Here is a 23,049-nt window from a genome sequence, read left to right as displayed (position 1 = left end):
ATGTACAACAGTAGCATAGCTACACATACATTAAGTAACATTTCTGACCTCTAATTCTTCAACAGAAATAAGTGCCACAGATAAATACACATATAAAATGCAGCTTGAGAAGAACAGTCATGACACTGATGAAAAAGAAAGAAAATAACAAAATTGATTGTCATTAAGGGAAAGGTGATGAGGTGATTGCACAGGTTAAGACAGCAATACATTAATAATAACCCAGAAATAATTGTCATAACATTAGCTGAAACCTAAAATCTCTGGGATGGCATTCAGTTAAAAATGGCCAGTTTAACTGGATAATTTGGTTGAGATGATTTTATGAATGTAAGTTAGAAATAAAAACTTAACGACAAAATAAAATCAGAAATGAGCCAAGAATACACTGCATGGTAACCAGTCTTTTTGAATACAGATTAAGGTTTGAGGTTTGAGTTAGTCCTTGTACCTGACATGAAGTGCTCTACTCTCACTACACTGCATTTAATTACAGTAAAGAACTGTACATTAATGCCAATTACATCTGTTTCAAAATAAAAAGACACAAAAAGAAAATCAAAATAAATAAAGAAAATAATTACAAAGCATGTTTCAGATATTTTTAATAAAACATTCATAGTCTAATTTAATCAAAGTTTGAATTTGAAGAAAACCAACGTTTTGACCATACCAGCTCATACTGTGCAAATATTTTCACATGCCCACATCAACAGCAACTTTACAGTACTAGCATACATTTTTATTTATTTTTTATAGATATTTTATTGATATTGATCAACTTTGTCTTGTTTGGACTTTTTAAAAGAAAGGAATTTCATTTCTGCAAAATACCTCAGCTGAGGTGGGCAACGAGCTAGTGGTAAAATAAGTACTGATGTGAACATAAGTGCATGGAACACAAGACATAAGACTAAAACAATATGAAAGGTTTAGGTCAGACTGTAAAGTTCACAAGTAATTAGCTTGAAGTGCTATAAAGACAGTAGACCAGATAAGCACAGATGCAGCTGCAGAGATTTCTTTTTTCATTAAGTTCAAAGCAACTGAGTGTAGTCCAGAAACTCAAGATTTCCACACTGCATCAGCAGAGAAAACATTCCATGTGTCATCTTGGCTTTTCCATGTCAGATTATCGTAATTTAAGGATTCCTGAATGATGTTGCACCATGCATCTTTAGAAAACAATGGGCTGCTGTTGAATTTTGCACTGTTGTATCTTTAAATAGGCAGTTGTTTATGTTTGAGTGACGTGTGTCATTCTGTAGGGTCAGAGTCCTGGCTGTTATACTCAGCTGTCTCCATCTTGAGGATGTAGGGAATTATACTGTCAATAGAGACATTACCTATTAAGCCAGTGAAGAAGAGCTCCTCTGTGATGCTTGAGTTCATGAGGCGAAGGGCGGGGAGACGGGTGAGGATACGAGTCAACCTGGGGAGGCAAACATATAACTGATGCACTTATTCTGATATTTTAAGTGCACATTTACTATTAAAAAGTTTTTAAAGCGTATAGTTTTTTTCATCATTGTATGGTCACAGACACTTAAACAAAGCCTAACTGAAACACTAAAAAGGAGCTGATGTTACCAGCTCTTACTTACATAAGTCCTGCTATGATGATATAACTGCTGCTATGCGATACTTGTAAATGCTTGCCACTTGTGTTTCACCAGCACATAAGTGTGCGATTCTTGTTTTTCGTGTAATTTTCCTGGTGGTATGGCACTCATGATTTTGGATTGATTACCCTGGTCTAAGGGCAGATGCCAGGGGAAAGTGTGAGAGTAGAGACATAAAGTGGCAAGAAAAAGTATGTGAACCCTTTGGGATTACTTGGAGTTTTGCATGAATTGGTCATAAAACGTGCTCCGATGTTCATCTAACTCACAACAATAGAAAAACACAGACTGCTGAAAATAATAGTACACAAACATTCATGTTTTTATTGAACATAACATGTAACAGGGCAGGGTGGAAAAAGTATGTGAACCCCTAGCCTAATGACTTCTGCAAGAGCTAATTGGAGCCAGGAATGACCCTACCTTGAGTCCAATCAGTGTGATGATATTGGATGTGTTGCTGAAAGCTGTCCTGCCCTTTAAAAACACACACCAGTCTTGGATTTACTGTTGCAGCACTGTTGCTATTCTCCCTAGGCGTGGTCGTCCTGTAAAGATGACTGTAAGAGCACCGCGCAGAACGCTGAATGAGGTAAAGAAGCATCCTAGAGTGTCAGCTAAAGACTTACAGAAATCTCTGCCACATGCTAACATTTTTCTTGACACATCTACAATAAGGAAAACATTAAACAAGAATGGAGTAAAGGGGAGGACACCACGGAGGAAGCCATTGCTGTCCAAAAAAACATATTGCAGCACGTTTGAAGTTTGCAAAAGAGCACTTGGATGTTCCACAGCACTACTGGCAAAATATTCTGTGGACAGATGAAACCAAAATTGAGACACACACACTATGTTTGGAGAAAAAAAGGCACAGCACACCAACATCAAAACCTCATCCCCACTGTAAAACATGGCAGAGGGAGCATCATGGTTTGGGGCTGCTTTGCTGCCTCAAGGCCTGGACGGATTGTTGTCATTGATGGAAAAATGAATTTCAGGGTTTATCAAGACATTTTTCAGGAAAACGTAAGACCACCTGTCCGCCAACTGAAGCTCCACAGAAGATGGGTGATGCAACAGGACAATGATCCAAAGCATACAAGTCATTCAACCAAAGAATAGCTTCAACAGAACAAAATACACCTTCTGGAGTGGCCCGGTCAGAGTCCTGACCTCAACCCAATTGAAATGTGGCATGACCTTAAGAGAGCCATTCACACCAGACATCCCAAGAATATTGCTACACTGAAACAGTTTTGTGAAGACGAGTGGTCCAAAATGACTTCAGATTACTACAGGAAACGTTTGGTTGAGGTTATTGCTGCCAAAGACGGGTCAACCAGTTATTAAGTCCAAAGGTTCACATACTTTTTCCACCCAGCACTGTAAATGTTTACATGTTATGTTCAATAAAAACATGAAAACATATAATATAGACTGTTTTTTTGTATTGTTAGATGAGTTAGATGAAGATCGGAGCACATTTTATGACCAATTCATGCAAAACTCCACATAATCCCAAAGGGTTTACATACTTTTTCTTGCCACTGTAGATGCATGGGAGTGGTCGAGTGAGTCACCTTTTGATTCAGCTGGAACAATTGGAGCAATGAAAAGTCAAGAGCACCAAGGTTTCAATTCAAAGGTATTTCTTGTATGCAAAGCTTGTTAGTTGTGGGCACAGGTTACAAGTGGCTAAATTCTTTAGGGCTAAAACCAAATCATTTTACATGCACTACACATGATGTGACACATGTAGTATGTGACAATGCCAGCGGTAAACCACCGGCAGATATCTTTGTGCATCAAATTTCTTACTTACAAGAGCTGCTGGTTAGTGTGGTGCTGCTCTGCTACCAGTTTACATTTTCATTTACTTTCAGTCATTTGATGCTTTTATCCAAGTTGACTTACAAGTGAAGTACAAGGCAAGAAAAATATCTATGTCATGAAGAAAACATTAAAGCTGTAGGAAGAAAAGTTTCCATTTGATGAGATACAAGTGCAAGATGGGACAGAGATATTTCTTTTAGATTAGATTTAAGTGCACCTTTCAGTTTTGCTTATTTCAGTATATCCCACACACTTGAGAATTCATCCTGATACACTTTACTTACCTTTGTGGTTAAAACACTTTTCATCATTCCATTATTAAAGAGCCTAACTGCTCACTTAATTATGATTAAGGAACAATCATTGTGCAATAACGAATATGAGCCAGTTAGACCAGTTTTACTACACAGAGTCACAACAATAATACAGGTTTGTACTTGTATTTTCTCGGGGACAGTGTCATGTACCAGTTTTATTTTACATGTGAATTAAAGACTATGGGAAATAGCCATAAACATCATATTGTATAAAAATGCTCTAAGCTGGTAAAACAGCAGGTGAACGGCAAAAACTGACAGTGACAACATGAAGAAGCAGCATATTTCACAAGAACAAGACTGGCATATGTTTTGGATCTCTGTGGAGATGGTGGAGATAATGTTGTTGTGACGAACGTTAATGTAATTACCGGGTTCAGAAGAATGAAAAGAATGTTGATGTGCCAGTATGACTGTACCTGTAGGTGTCATCTGGATATGTTTTCTGCACGTAGTCCTGTAGCTCCATCAGGGCTTTCTCCTGGAACTTCTCAATCTGCCCACCACTATCCACACCTGGATGATCTTATGAGCCAAACACACAACGGTCATTCAACAAAATCCAAATAAAAATAGATCATTCAAATTTCACTATTCTGTGGTATTCCTTTGATTTGTATGATAACATTGTATGTCTGTGCTATAATGAGTATTAACGTGATTCAGAAAATTCTTAGCACACTCACCAGGACTGAACAACACTATTGCCTTCAGGTAGGCATATTCGTAGCTGTCTGTCTCCAATCTCGTCATGCTGTTACAGAATTCCTGGAACTTCCAGATATGCTCCATCACCTGCTTCACTCTCTCTCCTGAAAGCTTGTCTGAGACAGAGGAAAAAAACTCCTTTGGTGTACAGTATGATAATTTACTTACTTTTGTTAGTGTTTAATCTAATCACTAAAGTAACGTGGAGAAACAACAAAAACATGACACAATCACCAAAGGCTGCCATTTCCAACCACAGTGAGTTCAATATACTTGTTATAAACATTTAGTTAACTCACTTAAGTCAACAAAACTCCAGCTGGGAGATGACATCTGGACCTCATTAGTGTAATACAAGAAATGTAACAATAGACTGGTGAACATTTTTCATCACAATTTAATAAACAAAATCTGCAACAAGTTAACAAAAACTTTTAAAATTATATGTCTTGACTCCCATTTATGTGAGTGTGCCCTACTGTGAGGTGATGACGAGGTCTGTGGTCCATACCATCCTGGATGCTGCTTTGAAGGTGGTTGATGATGGCAGACAAGATGGTCGACAGGTTCATCACATGAGCGCATTGAGCCAGACCCAGAGTGAATAGCTCGTTCCAGCAGGCTCGCACCAGACTGGTGTTTGCTTCTGGACTGAAAAAGACAGAGACAAAAAAATAAAGATGACGATAATGGTGGTGAGATTGTAGATAGACAAAACAGCTAATTCTTCTATTGTTGAAATTATACACTGTAAATAGATATGAGCTTGAAGTGTTATTTTCTGGGTGTCATTAAACTCTATGTTACAAATGTTTCTTACCCAAGAGCTGAGAAGGCAGGGATGGAGCGTGCCCAGTGCATGGAGAGGAAGAGAAGCCTGGATGCCGATTCACATATGTAATGTACATTCAGATACTCTGGCATAGGGTTAGGCATGGTCAGCTAGAGGATAGAAACAAGAAGGCCACATTATATAATTCTTCAAATTATATGAAGATTAACAATCATTTAAAACATCTGACAAATGACTACCCACAGATCATAGCCAAATTTAAAGACAGCACAATCAGATGTATGTCACCAGCAATCTAATGGTTAAAGAGGTACTACACCTTTGGTTTAGGTCTGGTTGGTATATCCAAATCATTTAAAAACACAATATAAAGAGCAGGGTAACTGTTGTGTGTGCAGCTCAGCAGTGGCAGTGAGGGGTTTTCTGACAATCAGCCACAGACACAGACACATCTACGATGGTAGATGTCACGTATTGGTGGTAATTAAAAAGGTGATTAAAGATGAGTAAAAGGTGATCACTAACTTTAGTCGCTATTGGCCATTTCAAAATAAACTCACCAAAAATAAATGCTGTGAGCTTCTTTGAAAACCATTGTTATGATCATCACCACATAGATATTAGTCCCCATAATTAGATCTATTACGTCCATCACGATTTGGGAAGGATCAAAAAATTTAACAAAACTTTTAAATCATAACTGAAAAAGTTGTCTGTAGTCTGACTCCTGGTTACACCCCCCTCTCTGTGCCCATATTCTAATTTGAATCTCTTCTACGATCATCAAAAAAGGAAAAAAACAACACTGACCTTAAAGCCGACATGGCTGTCAGTGAGCAGTGGTCCTTCCACCTCAATGATGGGAGTTTCCTGGTCTCGACCAATGAGCTGAATTGTTGTTCCTCCAACACACTGTGATTTATCAGCCATACTCTGTCCAACCCCAGCTTCAGGAGGACTGAAGACTTTGGCCAGGGTGTCAAAGGCACTGTGCACACACACATACACATTTCAGTTAACCGAAAAATGTCTTATTAAATATTTGTGAAACACAAATATAATTAATTTTTCATGTGCACATATTATGTAAGGCATGATTCATCAAACATTTCCATAATTGTAACTCTGCATCAAGTTTCTAATCTAAGCTCTCAGTCACTGTTGCTTGGTATCCAGCATGTCCTTGTCTATCTTAAAGCAATTTGGATCCAAAGAGGCTTGTAATGTGACATATTAAGACAAAGCTGACATAGAAAACAAAAAAACTCAGAGGGCCTGTGAGAAGAGAGTGATTCCTCTTACAAACGCTCTCTTTGTCTCAGCGCACTGCTCACTAACCGTGTTATCTCGCTGGCAGATTGCTCTTCGTTTTGGCTGTCTGACGTATCGCCGTTGTTTAGATTTTCTTTTAATGAGTCACTAAGGTTGGCCAGCGATGTCACCACATTGGCTAGTGTGCCCAAATCCCCTTGTCCGGACTCCAGCTGAAACAACATGAAAGAAAGCACCTTATTTTGCATCATATTCACCACCTGCACAATTGTAGACACAAACTAGAGTTGTACACTGCAGCAAATATAGCTGCGACTAACTATTTTCATTACTGATTAATCTGCTTCTGTTTATATTTTCAGTAAACCAATTAATAATTTAGCAAAGAAAATGTGGAAAAAGTAAAAAGAATACTTCTTCTTCTATATATCTACAAATAGCAGAAGGGTTATTTAATGTGACTGTAAAAACATCTGTACCTTTGAGTCAGTGGCCAGCAGCAAGGTTCCATCACTCTGGATGACCGGCTGCTGAATATTAACTAGCATCCCCTGGTCCAGCAGGCTGGATCTGTACATTACACAGCACACTGTTAGTATGTACTTCACCTAACATTAACATAGAACCACTGAGAGATGGAACAATACTTAGAGCCAGGGCCTGTGGTTGTCTATAGGTCTTATTCCCACTGACCTGGAGCCATCTGTCTCTGTATCGGAGATGAAGGTTGGTGTGGCAATGAGTGGACTGTTTAGATCCTTGCGAATGTAGATCTTCTGGGTGGAAGCAGCACAGTTAGCATGCTTCTCTCTGGGAAGTATATCGATGGGCTTTCTCTCACTCTGGACAGCTGAAGACAAACAGCAAGCAGACAAACCAATTATACCTTTTTGAAGGTTAAAAGGTTAGAAAATATTCAGTGCTTTTAGGACCTAGTTATAGTTGTCAGTAGTGTCAGTGTATATACAGACAGACAATTCCTGAATTGTTTCTGAGTGTAACTGTCTACGCTTACTGAGTTCGCGATTGGGATGCAAACTCACACTCAGTCTTCATTCCCATCGTAAGACATTTCCTCAACCGACAGAACTGGCAGCGATTTCTGTGGTGCTTGTTGATGATGCAGTCCTGTTTGCTGCGGCAGCTGTACGTCAGGTTCTTTCTCACGCTCCGTTTGAAAAAACCTTTACACCCCTCACAACTGACTGCTCCGTAATGACGTCCTGAGCACAGACAAAACTTGTCAGAGTCTTTGAGTCAGGGTGTGTTAAGATGAACATACTGTTTGGTTTGACACCAGGTTGCATCAATCAGAATAAAACACAGAGTATTATATTTGCAGGTAATATAACTCTAAGCTTTAGTACCTGAAGCCTTGTCCCCACACACCACACAGTACTCTACAGGCTGAGGTCGGCTCAAGTCCCCAGACTGCCCTAATAATCGTTCCATTGACACTGGATCTGTTACGATCTGAAAAGAAAAGTCAATCACTGCCCTCCAATGTTGTGTTAGTTTTCACATTTTCACAAAATTGTTAATGCCAACAGTGTCATCACATATTGTACCAGCAAGTGAATTTATGAGGAAAACTGTACCTGTATCCTTCCTGGCATCAGGCTCTCTGCAGCAGTGAAAATGAGCTGCTTAGTGTTATGACTGTCTGGTGAGGCCAGGATAACCTTCCCTGCCCCTGAGCTGTCAGCTGTAGTCAGGATGAACTGCTGCTTAGGAGCATTGGATGGGTTCATCGCTGTCACTATCTGGATCTTCTGACCTGTCTGCTGGTCAGTTACAATCTGAGTGTGTTAGAGATTGAAGAGGGAGACAGAAAAAACAGAGGTAGCAACGAACATGTACCAGTGGGTTTGAAAAACAATACAGCAGAGAGTGACATTGAAGGCAAGAGAGCTATGTCACATGTTCTAACATCAACTTTTTAATTGCTGCTGCTAATGCGCAGAAAGAGGACAGCATCAACAGGTAGCATCAGTGTCACATTCTCTGAAGTCAACTAGAGAGTACAGCAGTTACCTGTATCCTCTGTGGCGTTGGGGCAGGCTCAGCAGAGATGACCTGAAAGCGCTGTGGAGATGCACTCATCACTGACTCTGACGGAGAGGATGACACCTACAATTTGACACAAATTACACTGATTAATAAGACTGCGGAACAAATATATCTAATTTGGGCCTGTGCAAAGCTAATTACACACACACTTTCACAGAAATACAACATGGAACATTGAGGTGAAGGTTTTTCTCTTCCAAAGATTAAGATGGCATCTGCATGCACACAGTCAAAGATAGTAGCAACACAGGTCTTACACTTAAAAAAAAAACACTTTCATAGTGGTATATATACAATAAAAAAAAAAAACACTTCCATACTGGCTATATGAAATAACTCAAACTACCAGCAAACTATACATAATGAAACTCTCCATCCGTACACTCACCTCTGCCTCATGCTCAGAGTCTACTTTCTGCTGAGAGAGCAGATTCAGGCTGGTTGTCATGATGATGCAAAGTCATTAGTGAGGTCTGTTTGGAAGGATGTCACAGAAATGAATCAACAACAAACCTGCAAAGAGCATGACAACACTGGGTTATTTCTATAAATATAATTTTAATGCTGCAGTATTGTAGAGGATGCATTGTAACATTTAAACATTAAAAGTTCTATTTCCTGTTTGATTTATGTGACTGAACTGCAGTAGCACCCGAATTTGTAAATGGAATAACGCGTTTTGAGAGGTTGTCGCACAAATGTCCAAATTAAATTCCCATTTGCAAAACAACAAATGCTCAGACACCTTAGCAAAACAGAGGTGTGTTAAATCCAACCATGATATGACTGCAGTGATATCAGCTCAGGCTGATGACCTTTGAGTGTGACCTGAATGTGAGATTTGTGTTTCATTGAGCTAGAGAGAGAGAGAGGGAGAGAGGGAGAGAGCACTGATAACCAGACAGCACTGCAGTCCAAAGTAATTCCTTTAGAAAAAAGTACTGCGCATCATGGCTACTTTCTACTCACTTTATTCATAAATGAATATGAAACCAACGTGCTGTGCTCCATAACACATTTTTATATAAAATGATTACTGAATACATTTTGAATCTAAGCCTATTCACAAACAAGAGCTGACACCACAGAAAAAAGATCCTGGAAACAAAACTAAGAACTTCTTGAACTCAGTGTCTACACGTTTATTAAAGAACCCGAATCATGAATGGTTAAGCAGACACATTTTATGTTTTAATTCGTGCATCACTACACTTGCAATCTTAGGAGGCAGTTTGCAGAAGTAAATCAAATCAGTGCAGTGATGCTGAATATAAGTTAGGACATCCCACACATGTTCAATGTCTGTTTGTTGACGGTTTAGATCTATTTATTTTCACTTTTAAAATCAGCATAGGTGTTTTCTTTTTCATTTTGCATCCAAATGCACATTTTCCCCACGCAGCTCAATTGTATTTGCACAGACTTGATTTCAAAGGGGAGGAGCATGCTGCTTCACTTTGTTCCCCGATTGGCCGAGCACAATGCCCATCATTACCTTATTTCCCCAAAAACGTCACAACACAGAACAAAATGGAGAATCTGGCACTTAGCCAGTAACACTGGAGACGACTCCTTATGATAAATATATTTGAGATTTTTTCTTTCTAGAGAATAAACTGGACAGCTGCTTATATGCTGGTAGTAAATGTAAAAATGCAGCTTTTGATGAAAAAAGGCGTTGTCATATTTGTTGTTTCGACCCTTGATGGCAAAGGTAAAAGGGTCGAGTTCATCTGCAGCGACTATAGCTTTCCAACGTTAGCTAGCTGTTTAAGCTAGTTATTACAAGAAGCTAAACGCACCAAGAGCCGCAGTGACTGTACCCGTCTAATCCCCTGGATTTGTCATTTCAGCATCTATGAATTGATTCAGCTCATGTCGACAGTGGTGTCACACACACGCATATTTCCACTGTCTGTAAAAGCGTAGCAGCTTAGCCAGACTGCGCACAGCGTTTCGTGGTCGCTCCGCCGATCACGAGCTGCCGGAGTCGGGCAGGAAGGAGCTCCTCATCGGTTAGCTAACAGGCTAGCCGGGAGATTAGCTGCGCTATTTTATCATCCAGTATCTCAGAGGGCTTTCTACGGTTTTCAGTCCGAGGCTGAGACTTACCTCCGGGGAACAGCGGTCACGGATTTGGGGCTCTCTGCTATTTTATAAAATATTTGTTTTGGTTTTCTTCTGTTAAAGGTCATAGTTCGTGACCCCGCATCGCCGGAGCGTTGACGATGGTTCGGTTTTTTTTCTCCTTCCTCTCTCTGGTCCTCGCGCGCCTCCACCCCTCCCTCCTCTGCGCGAGCCAGACAGGACTGACGTCATAATGTCTGACCGTCGGGACTCAGCTGTCAAGTTTTATCAGGATGATTTCCACTGGAGACAGATGTCCATACAGCAGCGAATTCACTATTTAAACTTATCACCAATCGGTTGAAGCATGTTTCTGTCATGTGAGAATCATCTCTACTGTACATCTGAAATTCAAATTCAAATTCAAATCCAAATTTTATTTGTCACATACACAGTATGATATGGAGTGGAATGCTTAGGCGACTGCCCGTGACCTTAAAAAATAAAAGACTATTAAAGACTGTTTATAGGAAATAAATATACTAAAGAAGTAGAAGTAGATTTAACTGAGAATAAGAATAAAAGAATAAAGAACAAAATATCTGTACAAGAATAAAAATATCTGTACAGTACAAATGTACAATATGAGAAAAATATAAGAAAATAATAAAACAATATGAGAAGAATATAAGAAAATAATAAAACAATAAAACCTGGGTGTACCTAGGTGAACAATGTAGAAAAATACAGAATTTGAAATTTTGTGTGGGAAGGAGTGTAGTAGAAATAGAAATAGAAATGTCCTGTGGGAAGAAGCTCCTCCTCAGTCTCTCTGTGTTGGCCTTCAACAGAGAGAACAGTCCATTGCTGGGGTGGCTGAGGTCATTCACCATCTTCCTGGCATCTCTGACATTTTGCTCGCTTTTATCTCTCAAAAAAATCAGCTACAGACTGTAAAGAACTGGCATGACCACATTACTCCTGTATGAGCCTCTGTACACTGACTGATTTTAGATTAGATATGTGTAGTCTGCCTTTCTTCCAGTTAGCCTACCTACATGGAGGCTATGACCTTTTTACACCATATGAGGTTCAAGATCTAGAACATTTTATCAGAGACCACGAGCAAATAAAAAAATGAAGAAGTGGACAGAGATGATCACGCTGATTTACCAGCGCGGGCCACTAATGATAAAAGCATTAGATAACGTAATTTCCTCAAAACGAACATGTAGTATATGTAAAACCGTTTCCTTTAACAAACATTACACTTTCTCACCGAAACCAAATGGTAAATGTCAAATGTGCTTCACATGCTGTGGAAATAGTTTGCGTTTAGGTTAAGTGAGCAGGGATTAGGCTACACCAAAGTCTCTTTGGGTGCAGTCTGTAAGAAACACCTGAATGTTTTAATGGCAACGGCAGTTCAAGGGTTAATCATCATGTTCCCTAGACATTTACAGCACATGCTAAAAAAATCATAAGGAAACGTGAAGGCTATTCTTTACCAGGCGGTGCAGAGTGATGCAGCTTATGTGTGAAGTAGTCGCTCACTTTCCAACAGGATCTATGCTTTTTATGGTCCTCAAGGTATGTAGAAATATTTTAATCAAATGGTAATTGCCTTGCTGTTTAAAGGTGATGGCTACATTAACATGAATTGAGATACGTGCTATTAAGAGTGCAAACTTGAGAAATGTTGACTTTTATGACAAGTGCACTTACACTTTACTTAATACACACCAGGAAGTGGAAAACTGAAGAGCTGTACAACAACCACACTTTTAAAGTGTAAACTCCATCTGAACTTTCTCCGGGATACAGACGCTCAAGGTGCTGGAATAACTCCGGCAGCAGCAGGATGACCGACATCAGTGGCTTCTTATAATTTGTTACAGTTGATTTGCTTTAATGTTCAGAGTAGGCAACGCAAACACAGTGAAACCACTTTAGGTTTTACTTTATGGTTATTTTAAACATCAAAGTTGCTCAATTCAATTGCCCCTTCACCTCGTGCATGTTTCACGCTTGTCTGCGACCTATAGAAGTTTCGCATTGATCTGTTCAAGGCAACGTTCATCTATCTGCTGTGAGCTAATTCATAGAGATCGGGCGCGCTTATAAAATAAAATATGAAAATGAAAAATTAAAACAAAGGGAAAAGAATGCGGAACGGTTAATCGACGGGAAGAAAGCGCTGCCACCGACTTACCGCCAGATGTCGCAATTTACCAGCAGGTACTTCAGGAGAACAAGAAGCGCAGCGCAGTGCGCTCAGTAAAGTACTGATAAATAACAACATATCTCACATAATTCTGTTATTTACTCGCTTCCCTCGGTTTCAGTATTTATATAGGAACATTTGTCTTCTTTCCGCGAGTCCCATTGTGTCATACTGAACATTACCTCTGTTTATCTCTCTTTGACGACACATCTAGTTGCATCGTTTTTATTTACTGTATTTTATCTATGATACAATTCAACTATTTATCAAAGTATAAATTGTATACTATACTTATATTACAGCCTATAACACCGTGCCAATTACAGTTTCAGTTAATATGACATACAGTAAGAATAGGGTTCGTTATATTGTCTTTTAATCATCACCAAATGCTGTTGGGCAACTATGTAGATTAGATCGTACAGTTAATCCAAACATAAATCAATTAGATCCACATTTGTCAGTGAGAAAGCGAATGGGAATTTCCATTTCCTCCATCTACTGTATGTGTGGGCTTGTTTGTTGTCAGTCAATCATGGAATTACGCAGCCTGCATCCTGGAGCCATCATTTCCTGAGAGCGCGGTTTACACATAATAAGCTCAATCCCAGTCATGTCATTTGGGACATTTCTGTGCTTCGCCGTCGACCTGAGATAGCTCGACACAGGAAAGAGGAGAGAACGAACTAGGGCACAAATATCTCCGGGGTGCTACCGAATCGAGCGTTTGATTTGCGCAGCTGCACATCCCACTTCAGTAAAGCAGACCGGGCTGCAGCACACAGGAGAGCCAGCTCCTTTACCGCATCCTCGCTACGCAGGCGCTGCTGCAGCCGCGGGTACCAATTTGTCACCGCGGCAGGGAAGGGGTCCGGAGTGAGGGAGGGAGGGAGGGAGGGGGGGCGGCAAAGCGCAATAACGAAACCACTGAGGGGTACGTTTAGGTAGGTGTGGAGACAAGGCAAGGAAAGCTGGGGAGAAACGGGGGAGCTGCAGCAGCTACAGCGGTCTTCAGAGCGGTGCAGTGGATGTGGAGGTCGGTCATGGTCGGACGTGGACTGTGGGCATGGAAGAACCGGTTTGGGAAGCGAGGCAGCAGGCCTGCGGTCTTGCCTTATCTCTGCTTGGCGGCCGCGGCCGCAGCCTTGTTGGCTCTGCTCTTTGTGGACTTCATCGAGTCGTGGGTCACCTCCATGGGCATGAACACGGCGAGGGAGCCGCACGCCGGCATCGTCCCCCTGCAGAGCGTCCCTCCATCCAGACCCGACGAGTTCCTGCTCATGCCCAGTCCGCTCGTGTGCCAGCGTGCCAAGCCTTACCTTATCACCATGGTTACCTCGGCCCCTGCCAACCAGAGGGCCCGCCAAGCCATCAGGGACACCTGGGGAGGGGAAGTGGAGGTGAGAGGCCTGCGGGTGATGACCGTCTTCATGGTGGGTGTAGCGAGTGACCCCGGACTGGCCAAACTGCTGATCGAGGAGGCCCGGGAGAAAGGGGATCTGATTCAAGGGCGTTTTTTGGATACCTACTCCAACCTGACCCTGAAGACCCTGTCCTTGCTGGGCTGGGCCCGACGTTTCTGTCCTCAGGCTCACTTTATGGCCAAAGTGGACGATGATGTCCTGTTCAATCCCAGCGCCCTCCTGCACTTCCTGAACAAGAGCCATAACCCCTATGAGCAAGGGGACCTGTACCTTGGTCGGGTGCATCTCCATGTGGCTCCAGACCGTGACCCGGACAGCAAGCACTACCTCCCTGCAGGGGCCTACCCTCCCTCTGTCTTCCCAGACTATTGCAGTGGGACAGCTTATGTTCTGTCCCGCTCTGCATTGCTCAAAATTTCCCTGGCAGCCTCTGCATCACCTCTGTCCACCCCCCTGCCGCCTGAGGATGTGTTTGTTGGCCTGTGTGCCCGGGCAGCTGGGGTGCTGCCCTCACACTGCCCACTCTTCTCTGGTGGCCCAGCTGTACCCTACGGGCGCTGCTGCTACCAGGCCATGGTGTCCATCCATCACACCCCACCTAGGGAAATGTTGCACTATTGGGCTGATGTCCATTCGTCTCCTCCCTGCTCCTGGCTGAGTGTACGCGCTTCCCTGGGGATGTGCAAAGTCAGGGCGATGCTTGGGACAGCTCTGGGGCTGGAGCAGGGGTTATGAGGATTACTAAGAAGGACTAACTGGACTCTCTGGGACTGTGCCTCGCTTTCAATACTGTGAATAGCACAAGTGCTCTTCAAACTGTGAAGCTACTGTGTGCACTGAGAAAATTCACTTTATTTTTATAGCTTTATTTTTTTAAACACAGTCATGTATTTGACCAGCTTTTTTTTTTCTTTTTGCAGAAATCAGCTGGTATGAAGGACTGTACTGTTTAACATACCTTTAGACTGTTAGAGCATCCGGCATTGTTACACTGACTCTTCTGTAGATGTAGAACAAACAACGTTGGCATGCTGATAGTATACACTAGGGAAAAACACTTCAGCTTTTGTGATGAGTGCACTCTGGAACAAATATTTGCATTAAGACACAGTTGAAGGCTGCTGCTGTCATTTATATGGTACGACATTAGGTACATAAAATGTAGCTGCTAGTCTAATAAGATGCCGAAATGCATGTTTCCAAAAATATTACACCAAATATCAGATCACAGGCTTCATATACCAAGTAGGAAGAAAGTAATTACAAAAAAATGTTATGTTTAAAACAGCTTCTGGAGATAAGATCATGTTGTAATTCCTAATCATAAGGACATGGTGAAATGAAAAATAGCAATGACAATGACAAGTTGTAAGAGACATAGAGATACTGTATATGCAGCCCATTCTAGGATTGGATAGTAGAGAATCATCACCAAAACTGACGTAGTATACAGCTATAATGCCACTAAACAGTAATACTTCTATCCTTTCTCTGCAACAGTGAGATTGAACATTTAGTGTGAGAGTGTGATTTGACAGTGATGTTTGGAGTGGATTTACTTTCTGCTAGGACAGGATGAGATGAGTACATTTTAAGAGACAGTTCACAGTGTAAACTGTAGGCTTAAGCATCCTGCTGCACCCATCATGTAAAAGAGGAAGTTATTGTGTTCACACTCAGGAAAACACTTGTATGAATCGAGTATTGTCCCCAATAAATTACCCTCATGTTCCTCCATTGTCACGACTTCTGTCTTTTTTCACCTACTTTGAGTTCCTGTTTCTCATTACACTGAACTAAACTAACTTGCTAAACTAAATGCTATTAGTGATTTAGCATCTCTCAGTTTAACACAATGAGTACTTCGAAGTATATTTTACCATTTTCTGAATTATTGGTCTTTTCTTTTCAGTTAATTACAGAATTCCTTTTACATTTACATTAAGTCATTTGGCAAAGCGACTTACTAGTGAGGTTCGACTTACAACTTACTACACTATCCAGCCATGATTATTAGTGTCAGTAGAGCCAGAAATGTAATTCTGTTTAAAAGCCACATCGACATGTCCTTGGACAAGGCACTAAACCCCAAGTAGTACCATCATCATGCATGTGCCTGTCCAACGGCAACTGTCCATTGGTGTATCAAAACAAAAACAAACACAGGAGTATTCATGCGGTTTATATTCAGGTGCGACGTCTCTGGGTTTGTATTATGTTTTTTATTTAACATATGTATAGAACATTATAATCAGCTCAGCTAAGGACAAAATGAGTGAAAAAATGTTTCTCAGTAGAGGAAAAAAAAAAAAAAAAATACAAAACACATACTGCGTCTGACCCCTGTTCAGAGCTTCTCTATTGTGGCTAACCACAGCACCTCAAATTAGAATCGAGCTGTCATGCAACTGCACTCATCATTGATTACACATTATGTTATCTATTGCAGTCCTCATTAGCAGGCGACCTAAAAAGCTTTCTGCAGATCATGCTTTGCTGCCACAAAGAGAAAGATCTGTCCTCTATATTAAGTTCAAAGGTCAGTCCCACAGAATGTCATTAGGGTTTTGGCTGCACAAAGTCTCTTCCTCTTCTATCTTTTGAAACGGTCCAGAGCAGATGTCTGCCCAGATAATGCTGCTTTCTTATTCTCCCTCTGCTTCCTCTCTTTTTCTCTCTTCATTTTGTCCTCCACAGTTTCCCTGATTTCATCCTGGAGAATAAAATTGTGAAAAACATAAGCCATGCACTACAGCAGAAACATCATAATGTGATTTAATCAAACGGCCACTAATATTATGGATTACTCACCCTCTGGTCCTCATGAGCCACCTGTTTTTTGCGTCTTTCAACAGCTCCAGCAGAACTACGACCCTTTTTCTTAAATTTGGGAATAAATTTTTCTTTGGCAAGTGGGTCATAGCCCTGAGAAGAATTATTTAAAAAGAAGTCTGTTAATAATACCTCACTGAGAATCCTTATCAGTAAGTCCAAACAGATGTGTAAATTAAAAGAAAATGTGTGCAACTTCCAATACTTCCTGACACTGACCAGAGCTTGGACCCTGTCTTGGTGCCTTTGCTCAAAGGTGCTGTGGTCAACTTTTCCCAGCTCGTTGGAGTCCAGGCTGATGAGCTCTGGCTGGATCTTCTCCAAAAGGGCTTTGACCTCCCACTCCTGCCTCTGTTTCGCACTGCGGAATGGATTCGCATCCAGACCATCAAAGTTAGGCTCACCCGCACCTGAGAATGTAATTGGGGAAGATTTTGAAATAATGCAAATAAAACGTAGTACATGAAAAAAGCACTGAGAGCCCATATATTAAGTTTAGTGATGGAATAGCTAATATAGTCATGGATATCTTAGCCCAAATCTTTGCTGTTCCCTCATTGTTCATGTACTACTTTTAAATAATTAGGTGTAAAGTGAAACCAAGCCACACCTGGCACAAGCATGCTGGTGAAACCCTGTCCGTGGCCAACCCCAAGGACATCCTCAAAAGGACAGAAGTGCATCCCCCAAACTGTTCCCTGAACTCTGTGAGCCATGTAGGGCTTAGACACTGGAGTGCTCCACACATCCCTGTAGACCTGCAGGGAGACGGTCATTACAGAAACATACAGTATAAGGTGATATTCAAGCAGTTAGCAGTAGTTTTAGTTCAATTCAAAACATATTTGTCCTCAAGGGGCAATTTAAAGCACACAGTAGTACAGTAAATTTAGTACATTTTAGCAGCTGTAAATAAATACACAATTGTGAACAAGACTTTGGGTGGGGGAGATGGACACATGCACATTTTTATTGGAATTGGCCCAAAAACCTGCTTCAAGTAAGTAACTGTGTAAAATAAATATGTCAAATTAAATAAGAATAAGATGTGATAAACTAAAATAAATGTATGAAAGAAGTGCATTGGTAATTACTTATGAGTCCCCACTCCTATGAAATGAAATTAAACCAATCCATTAACACATGGCAAACAGAAGTCACTGTTCTGTTTTAACACTCACTTCCTGTCTGACTGTTTTACTACTTGTAGAAGAAGTGCCACTGTCCAGAAATATTACAACATTAAAAACATTTTCCATATTTTTTCAAATTTAGGCAAACTCTGTTTTTACCCAATATCATGCGTCTGTAGTTTACACTTCCCCATCTAAACAACAATGTGTTGCTGCTGATGGTAAATTTCAATCCAATCCAAATACTCATCCAGTGTGGAGGTGATAATGACCTGAACGATATCCCCTGTGGCTGCAGACAGAAGTCCCCTCTGGCTCAGTGATAAACAGGAAGCTCCAGCAGGGAGGAAGTAGGACTTGAGAGGCTTGAAAGCTCTAATGTCATATACTTTCATTTTTTTGTCCATGCCAGATGTCACCATGTATCTGCCAAGAGAAAAACACATAACACATAACAGACTGCCCTCTAGTGGACCACTGGGAACTGCAGTTCCCAGGTCTTCACAGAAACTGTTCTGTTCCATATTAAGCTATTTGGTGTTGGTCTGTTTTGTATACGCTGTTGCAAGACCTTCTGGATTTTTTTTAAACTACTTCTATTTTATGCTGCATGGTACAAATTAAAGCCAGCAGTCCATAAACTGTAAGCAGTAAAGTTTTTTCCACCACTCTGGTCATGAGTAGTTGTTTGTTTGGAGAATGCTCGATATGTTAAACAGAAAGTATTTTCACAAAATTTTCTTTTTAAAAGTGAAATTTTTTAAAACACACCTCTTTGATTTTTAGAGACAGAAACAGCTCCAGCTTACTGTTTTCACAGACTCCCCCTGTGTTAGCTGTTACTGTCTATATGCTACCAGGCTTACGTCTGTCAACAGTAACGTAATAAAGATTACAGATAGAAAACAGGAAATTATGCATAATATGGCCTCTTTAGCCAGATGATAAATCTGCCCATCATAAATGAATTTCTTCTGTCAACATGCTCACTGTTCTACCTTTCTACAAGTCTACAAAGGTCTGGAAGAAATGTATTATTCATGTTGTTCTACATTAGTGTAGAGTTTTAAAGTGACTCACGTCCCCGTCTTGTCTACAGTGACGGATCGCACACCGCCCTGGTGACAGAGCATCTTCACAAGAGCTTCTTTCTGGTTGGGTGACCAGAGGGTGACTGTGCCATTGGGGTGTCCCAGGTGGATGATGGCATTTTGAGGGTTCTGGCACATTACATCAAGCCGGCCAGTCTTGGTGCAAATGGCTGCTACCTCCTTTCCCACAGACACATCCAGGTACTGCAGAAAACCTGTAGCACTCTGATGAGCAAGAACAGGTCAACATGTTTGCTTCATTTTTTAAAAACAGTTTTTACACTGTGGAGTGCACAAGAAGAAGTTCAGAACAAAGACAGAAAAAAGTGTTTTAAATCCCACCCACAAAAAAGGGGTTCTTTGAATACAGCCTTTCCAGTGACCTTTGTTTTTCAATTAAATTAAATTAAAAGAATCGGTATGTTAAGTGTTCTTCAGTATAAAGTATGACAGTAATAACCTCTAACAGGTTACATGGCATCGCAGTATTTTAATAGTTAAATTTCACCTAAATGTTAACAAATATAACTTTGTCTGCATGTTATCTGGTTGAATACATAAAAAATAAAACTGTCAGAAGAACAAATTGTGTTATTGTAGTAATGTGTTTAAAACAGTTTTAATAATGACTTTAATCAACCTACCGCTGTAGCCAGCAAAAAGTGGTAGGGGAGAAACTGCATACGCAGGACGTCATTGAACTTGCGGATGCAGTGAAGCTCTATTCCATTGGAATCATAGATGTACAGCCACTTCTTCTGAGCCACAGCATACATGGTCTCACTGTGGAGCCACCTAAATAAAGACAAAGTAGATGTTCAAAATAACTGGTAAGTGAAGCATGAGTGCAATCATTAAGCTCTGTACATTGTATGGTGCAGTACGGCATCCCTTTGCTTGACTTACTTTACATCGTTGACAGACTCCATCACGTTTATCTCGCACATCAGTTGTTTGCACTGCCAGTCTACACAAGCGACGTGGCCTCTCCTCCCACCAAGCAGCATGTGACTGAAGTGAAGAGAGCAACACACAGCAAAAAATCTAACTTTATTTGTATATCAATGATGGATCAAATTATAATGTGATGTGTTAAAAGCTTTTGTTCATGGTGTACATTTTATTGGTGATGTTAACAGTGATACACATACACTACATGTGAGCACAGTGTGAGACACTGACCGTCCGGTCTTGCTGTAATCCACTCGATATGGTCCAAATTGAGACAGTTTCAGATTAAAATACTGAGGAGGAAGATTGAGAGCAAAAAGAAAGTAATTTAACACAACCTTATGACCACAAAAGTACCATTTATTACTGTGGCTACTAAATATGCACCCAGCAAAGATCAGTCCAGTGACTCAAATATGCATCAGACAAAAATTTCTACAGTTGACAAAAAATGACCATCCTTATTTTTTATGTAAATCATTTTCTAATCATTTAAAACATTTAACCTAAAACAAGATGCCAATATAAATGATAAACATACACTTATATCACATTTACATTTAGTCATTTGGACACTGCCTTTGCCCTGTACGCCTTTACGTCGCTTTTATCGAAAGCGACGTAAAGAAGTGTAAGCACAAGAAGGTCTTTCCTAAGGACCCCTACTGAAGGTAGGCCACAGCCAGGATTTGAACCCCTGTCTCCTGCGCAGAGGGTGGTGATATTACCACTTTACTATCCAGCCCATAAAATTATGAGAATTCGAATCTCCCATTCTACACTAGTGTGCTGTCAGTGTCCTACCTTGGCTCCAGATGTTATATCCACAGCATCTGCAATATCTTCCTGTGAGATGGTACATGTGTCTTCCGCTTCATCTCCCTCTAGAAACCTGAGAACAGAGGGAAACACGTCACAACCAAAGGTTACATCATGGCTTACAGTGATAGTTTTCCAGGCAATGTTTAGAAGAAATTACCCCGCATCCTCTGGGAGAAGGAGGTCAAACCGGGCAGCTTGTTTCTGGGCCATTTCTGAAGCTTCCTCGGAGCGAGTTATCATGTCTCTCAGCTTGTAATGTTTGCGAGGAGGCTAGGACAGACAAATAAAGATATAAAGATAAAGGCAGCAATAGCTTATTACTTGTAACAGAAATTAAAATAACAATTCTTACCTTTTTAGTCTTTTCTTTCCTCTTGAACTTCTGCACTCTGTCTTCTGGAATAGGAGCAGGTCCAGGGAAAGGGTCTGACTTCTGAGGGAGTAGAGAAAATACAAAAAATGTCATTTGTTTAACTTTAGACTCCCCTAATGGCAGATGTAAAATGTAATTCCACACATTATTTTTTAAATTCACTACACTTAAAGTTAACTGAGACGTACTTGGGGTTATTTTTCCCCAAACACCCGCACAGTACTGCACATTTCCCACCGCTCTGTATTGCAACCATCGCTTTCATGCTCTCACCCCTGAGATGAATTTCTTTCCATCATTTTGCTGCTCGTCTTGCTTTCTTTTCCTTGTTTCCTGTGTTTTTTCCTCCTTCTTATGCGGAGCCTGTCCAGTCGTTTGTCCGTCTTTCCCCTCGCCCCGTGGCTCCTGCCAATACCGAGCTGGATTCTGTATCACAGAGGAGAATCGATGACTTTAACATTGTGCCTGTCAGTTTTAAATCATGTGCTAACATATTTTAGCTGGTTATACCAAAAATAAAACGCGGGTACATCGCGGGTGTCTTAATAAATTATCCTTAATTACCTTTTTCCTTTTCCCCACGTGTGTTTCCTGCACCGTGGCCTCGCCGGGAGACGCCATGTTTATTGTATACGTTTTTCACTTCCTGTGACGTCACATGCGACGCGATTAGGTCACTTCTGGTTTTACGTGAGCTTGTTTTTATAAAATCCAATTGCAATAGCAAAAGAGCTAAATTAACTTAATGGTTACAAATACCAGGTGCAATACTACTCAAATAATTAATAAATACAGATTACAACCATAATGATGATATGAAGGATTGAACCCTTCATGTGTGCAGGGCAGTGATGTTGCTGTTTAAGGATCCACACAGGTATTTAGTCTCTGTGCCCACTCCCTGAACGTTCAGATTTCACCTGGGCATCAACTCATTGTTCTCTTTGTACTTGCAGCGATCTCACTGACAACATAGAGAAAAGATCTGCAGTTTCACATACTGTGGTTGGTGATGTAGGTTATTGTTCACCTTCAACCTGTCACTAGTAGAAAATACAGAGTTTTGAGTACTTTACATGGTGGACCTGATTTCTTATAGGGAAGTTGCCGTCCAGGTAAAAACTCTTAGTGACACTGTGGAAAGCATGTACATTTTAAGTGATCAGGACATATTTAAATGTATTTATGCATATTCTCAAGCTATTCCTTAAATGTAATGTGGTTGAACTTTGAAGAACAAAACATGTATTAATGATAAACCTCTGCTTTAATGAATCCAGGAATTACATGGCATGTTTTTTTTTTATTATTATTATTAGTAGTAGTAGTATAAGTGCAAGTTTGCGTGTTTTGTTTTTTTAAGATTTAAGTGCAGAGAAAGTTGCAGTTTTCACCAGTTTTTGACAATTGTTAGTGAATATGTAGACTGTGTGGAGGTGGGTAGGTCCTTTCAGCAGACATTTGTGGATCTGAGAGGGGGGAAATAAACGAAGACACGCAAGTGCGATGCGTCT

General features: G+C 40.6%; 3 protein-coding genes across 6 annotated transcripts; 1 reads left to right on the top strand and 2 right to left on the bottom strand.

The window, feature by feature from the left end:
* Positions 1 to 588: 588 nt before the first annotated feature.
* Positions 589 to 10,892, bottom strand: nr2c2 (nuclear receptor subfamily 2, group C, member 2). Of its 4 annotated transcripts, none has more exons than XM_026368463.1 (16): positions 10,731 to 10,892; positions 9,007 to 9,131; positions 8,583 to 8,678; positions 8,147 to 8,347; positions 7,916 to 8,021; positions 7,592 to 7,771; positions 7,242 to 7,398; positions 7,028 to 7,118; positions 6,615 to 6,760; positions 6,087 to 6,264; positions 5,304 to 5,425; positions 4,963 to 5,134; positions 4,783 to 4,822; positions 4,462 to 4,599; positions 4,195 to 4,300; positions 589 to 1,432 (listed from the first exon to the last, which is right to left on the bottom strand). In XM_026368463.1, exons 2-16 carry the CDS (start codon positions 9,064 to 9,066, stop codon positions 1,258 to 1,260), a joined length of 1,968 nt encoding a protein of 655 aa, XP_026224248.1. In that variant the 5' UTR covers positions 9,067 to 9,131; positions 10,731 to 10,892; the 3' UTR covers positions 589 to 1,257. The 4 variants fall into 4 exon arrangements, 3 of the variants coding, with proteins under 3 accessions (XP_026224248.1, XP_026224249.1, XP_026224250.1); XM_026368464.1 differs by having other exon boundaries at positions 9,007 to 9,091; XM_026368465.1 differs by lacking the exon at positions 4,783 to 4,822 and having other exon boundaries at positions 1,258 to 1,432; positions 4,995 to 5,134; positions 10,731 to 10,891.
* Positions 10,893 to 12,158: 1,266 nt separating this feature from the next.
* Positions 12,159 to 16,072, top strand: b3galt4 (UDP-Gal:betaGlcNAc beta 1,3-galactosyltransferase, polypeptide 4). The gene is made up of 2 exons (XM_026367025.1): positions 12,159 to 12,275; positions 12,432 to 16,072. Exon 2 carries the CDS (start codon positions 13,938 to 13,940, stop codon positions 15,066 to 15,068), a length of 1,131 nt encoding a protein of 376 aa, XP_026222810.1. The 5' UTR covers positions 12,159 to 12,275; positions 12,432 to 13,937; the 3' UTR covers positions 15,069 to 16,072.
* A 79-nt stretch (positions 16,073 to 16,151) lies between these two features.
* wdr46 (WD repeat domain 46) lies at positions 16,152 to 22,847 on the bottom strand. Its single transcript, XM_026367020.1, has 14 exons — positions 22,100 to 22,847; positions 21,809 to 21,961; positions 21,515 to 21,595; positions 21,320 to 21,432; positions 21,145 to 21,232; positions 20,572 to 20,633; positions 20,296 to 20,400; positions 20,034 to 20,184; positions 19,379 to 19,614; positions 18,571 to 18,724; positions 17,776 to 17,923; positions 17,385 to 17,575; positions 17,145 to 17,258; positions 16,152 to 17,046 (listed from the first exon to the last, which is right to left on the bottom strand). Exons 1-14 carry the CDS (start codon positions 22,154 to 22,156, stop codon positions 16,927 to 16,929), a joined length of 1,773 nt encoding a protein of 590 aa, XP_026222805.1. The 5' UTR covers positions 22,157 to 22,847; the 3' UTR covers positions 16,152 to 16,926.
* Between the last annotated feature and the right edge of the window lie 202 nt (positions 22,848 to 23,049).

The sequence above is a fragment of the Anabas testudineus genome, chromosome 7, assembly GCF_900324465.2.
Source record: "Anabas testudineus chromosome 7, fAnaTes1.2, whole genome shotgun sequence".
Classification (NCBI taxonomy): domain Eukaryota; kingdom Metazoa; phylum Chordata; class Actinopteri; order Anabantiformes; family Anabantidae; genus Anabas; species Anabas testudineus.
The sequence above is the reverse complement of the archived record's forward strand: the minus strand, read 5'-3'. Positions and strand labels throughout refer to the sequence as shown.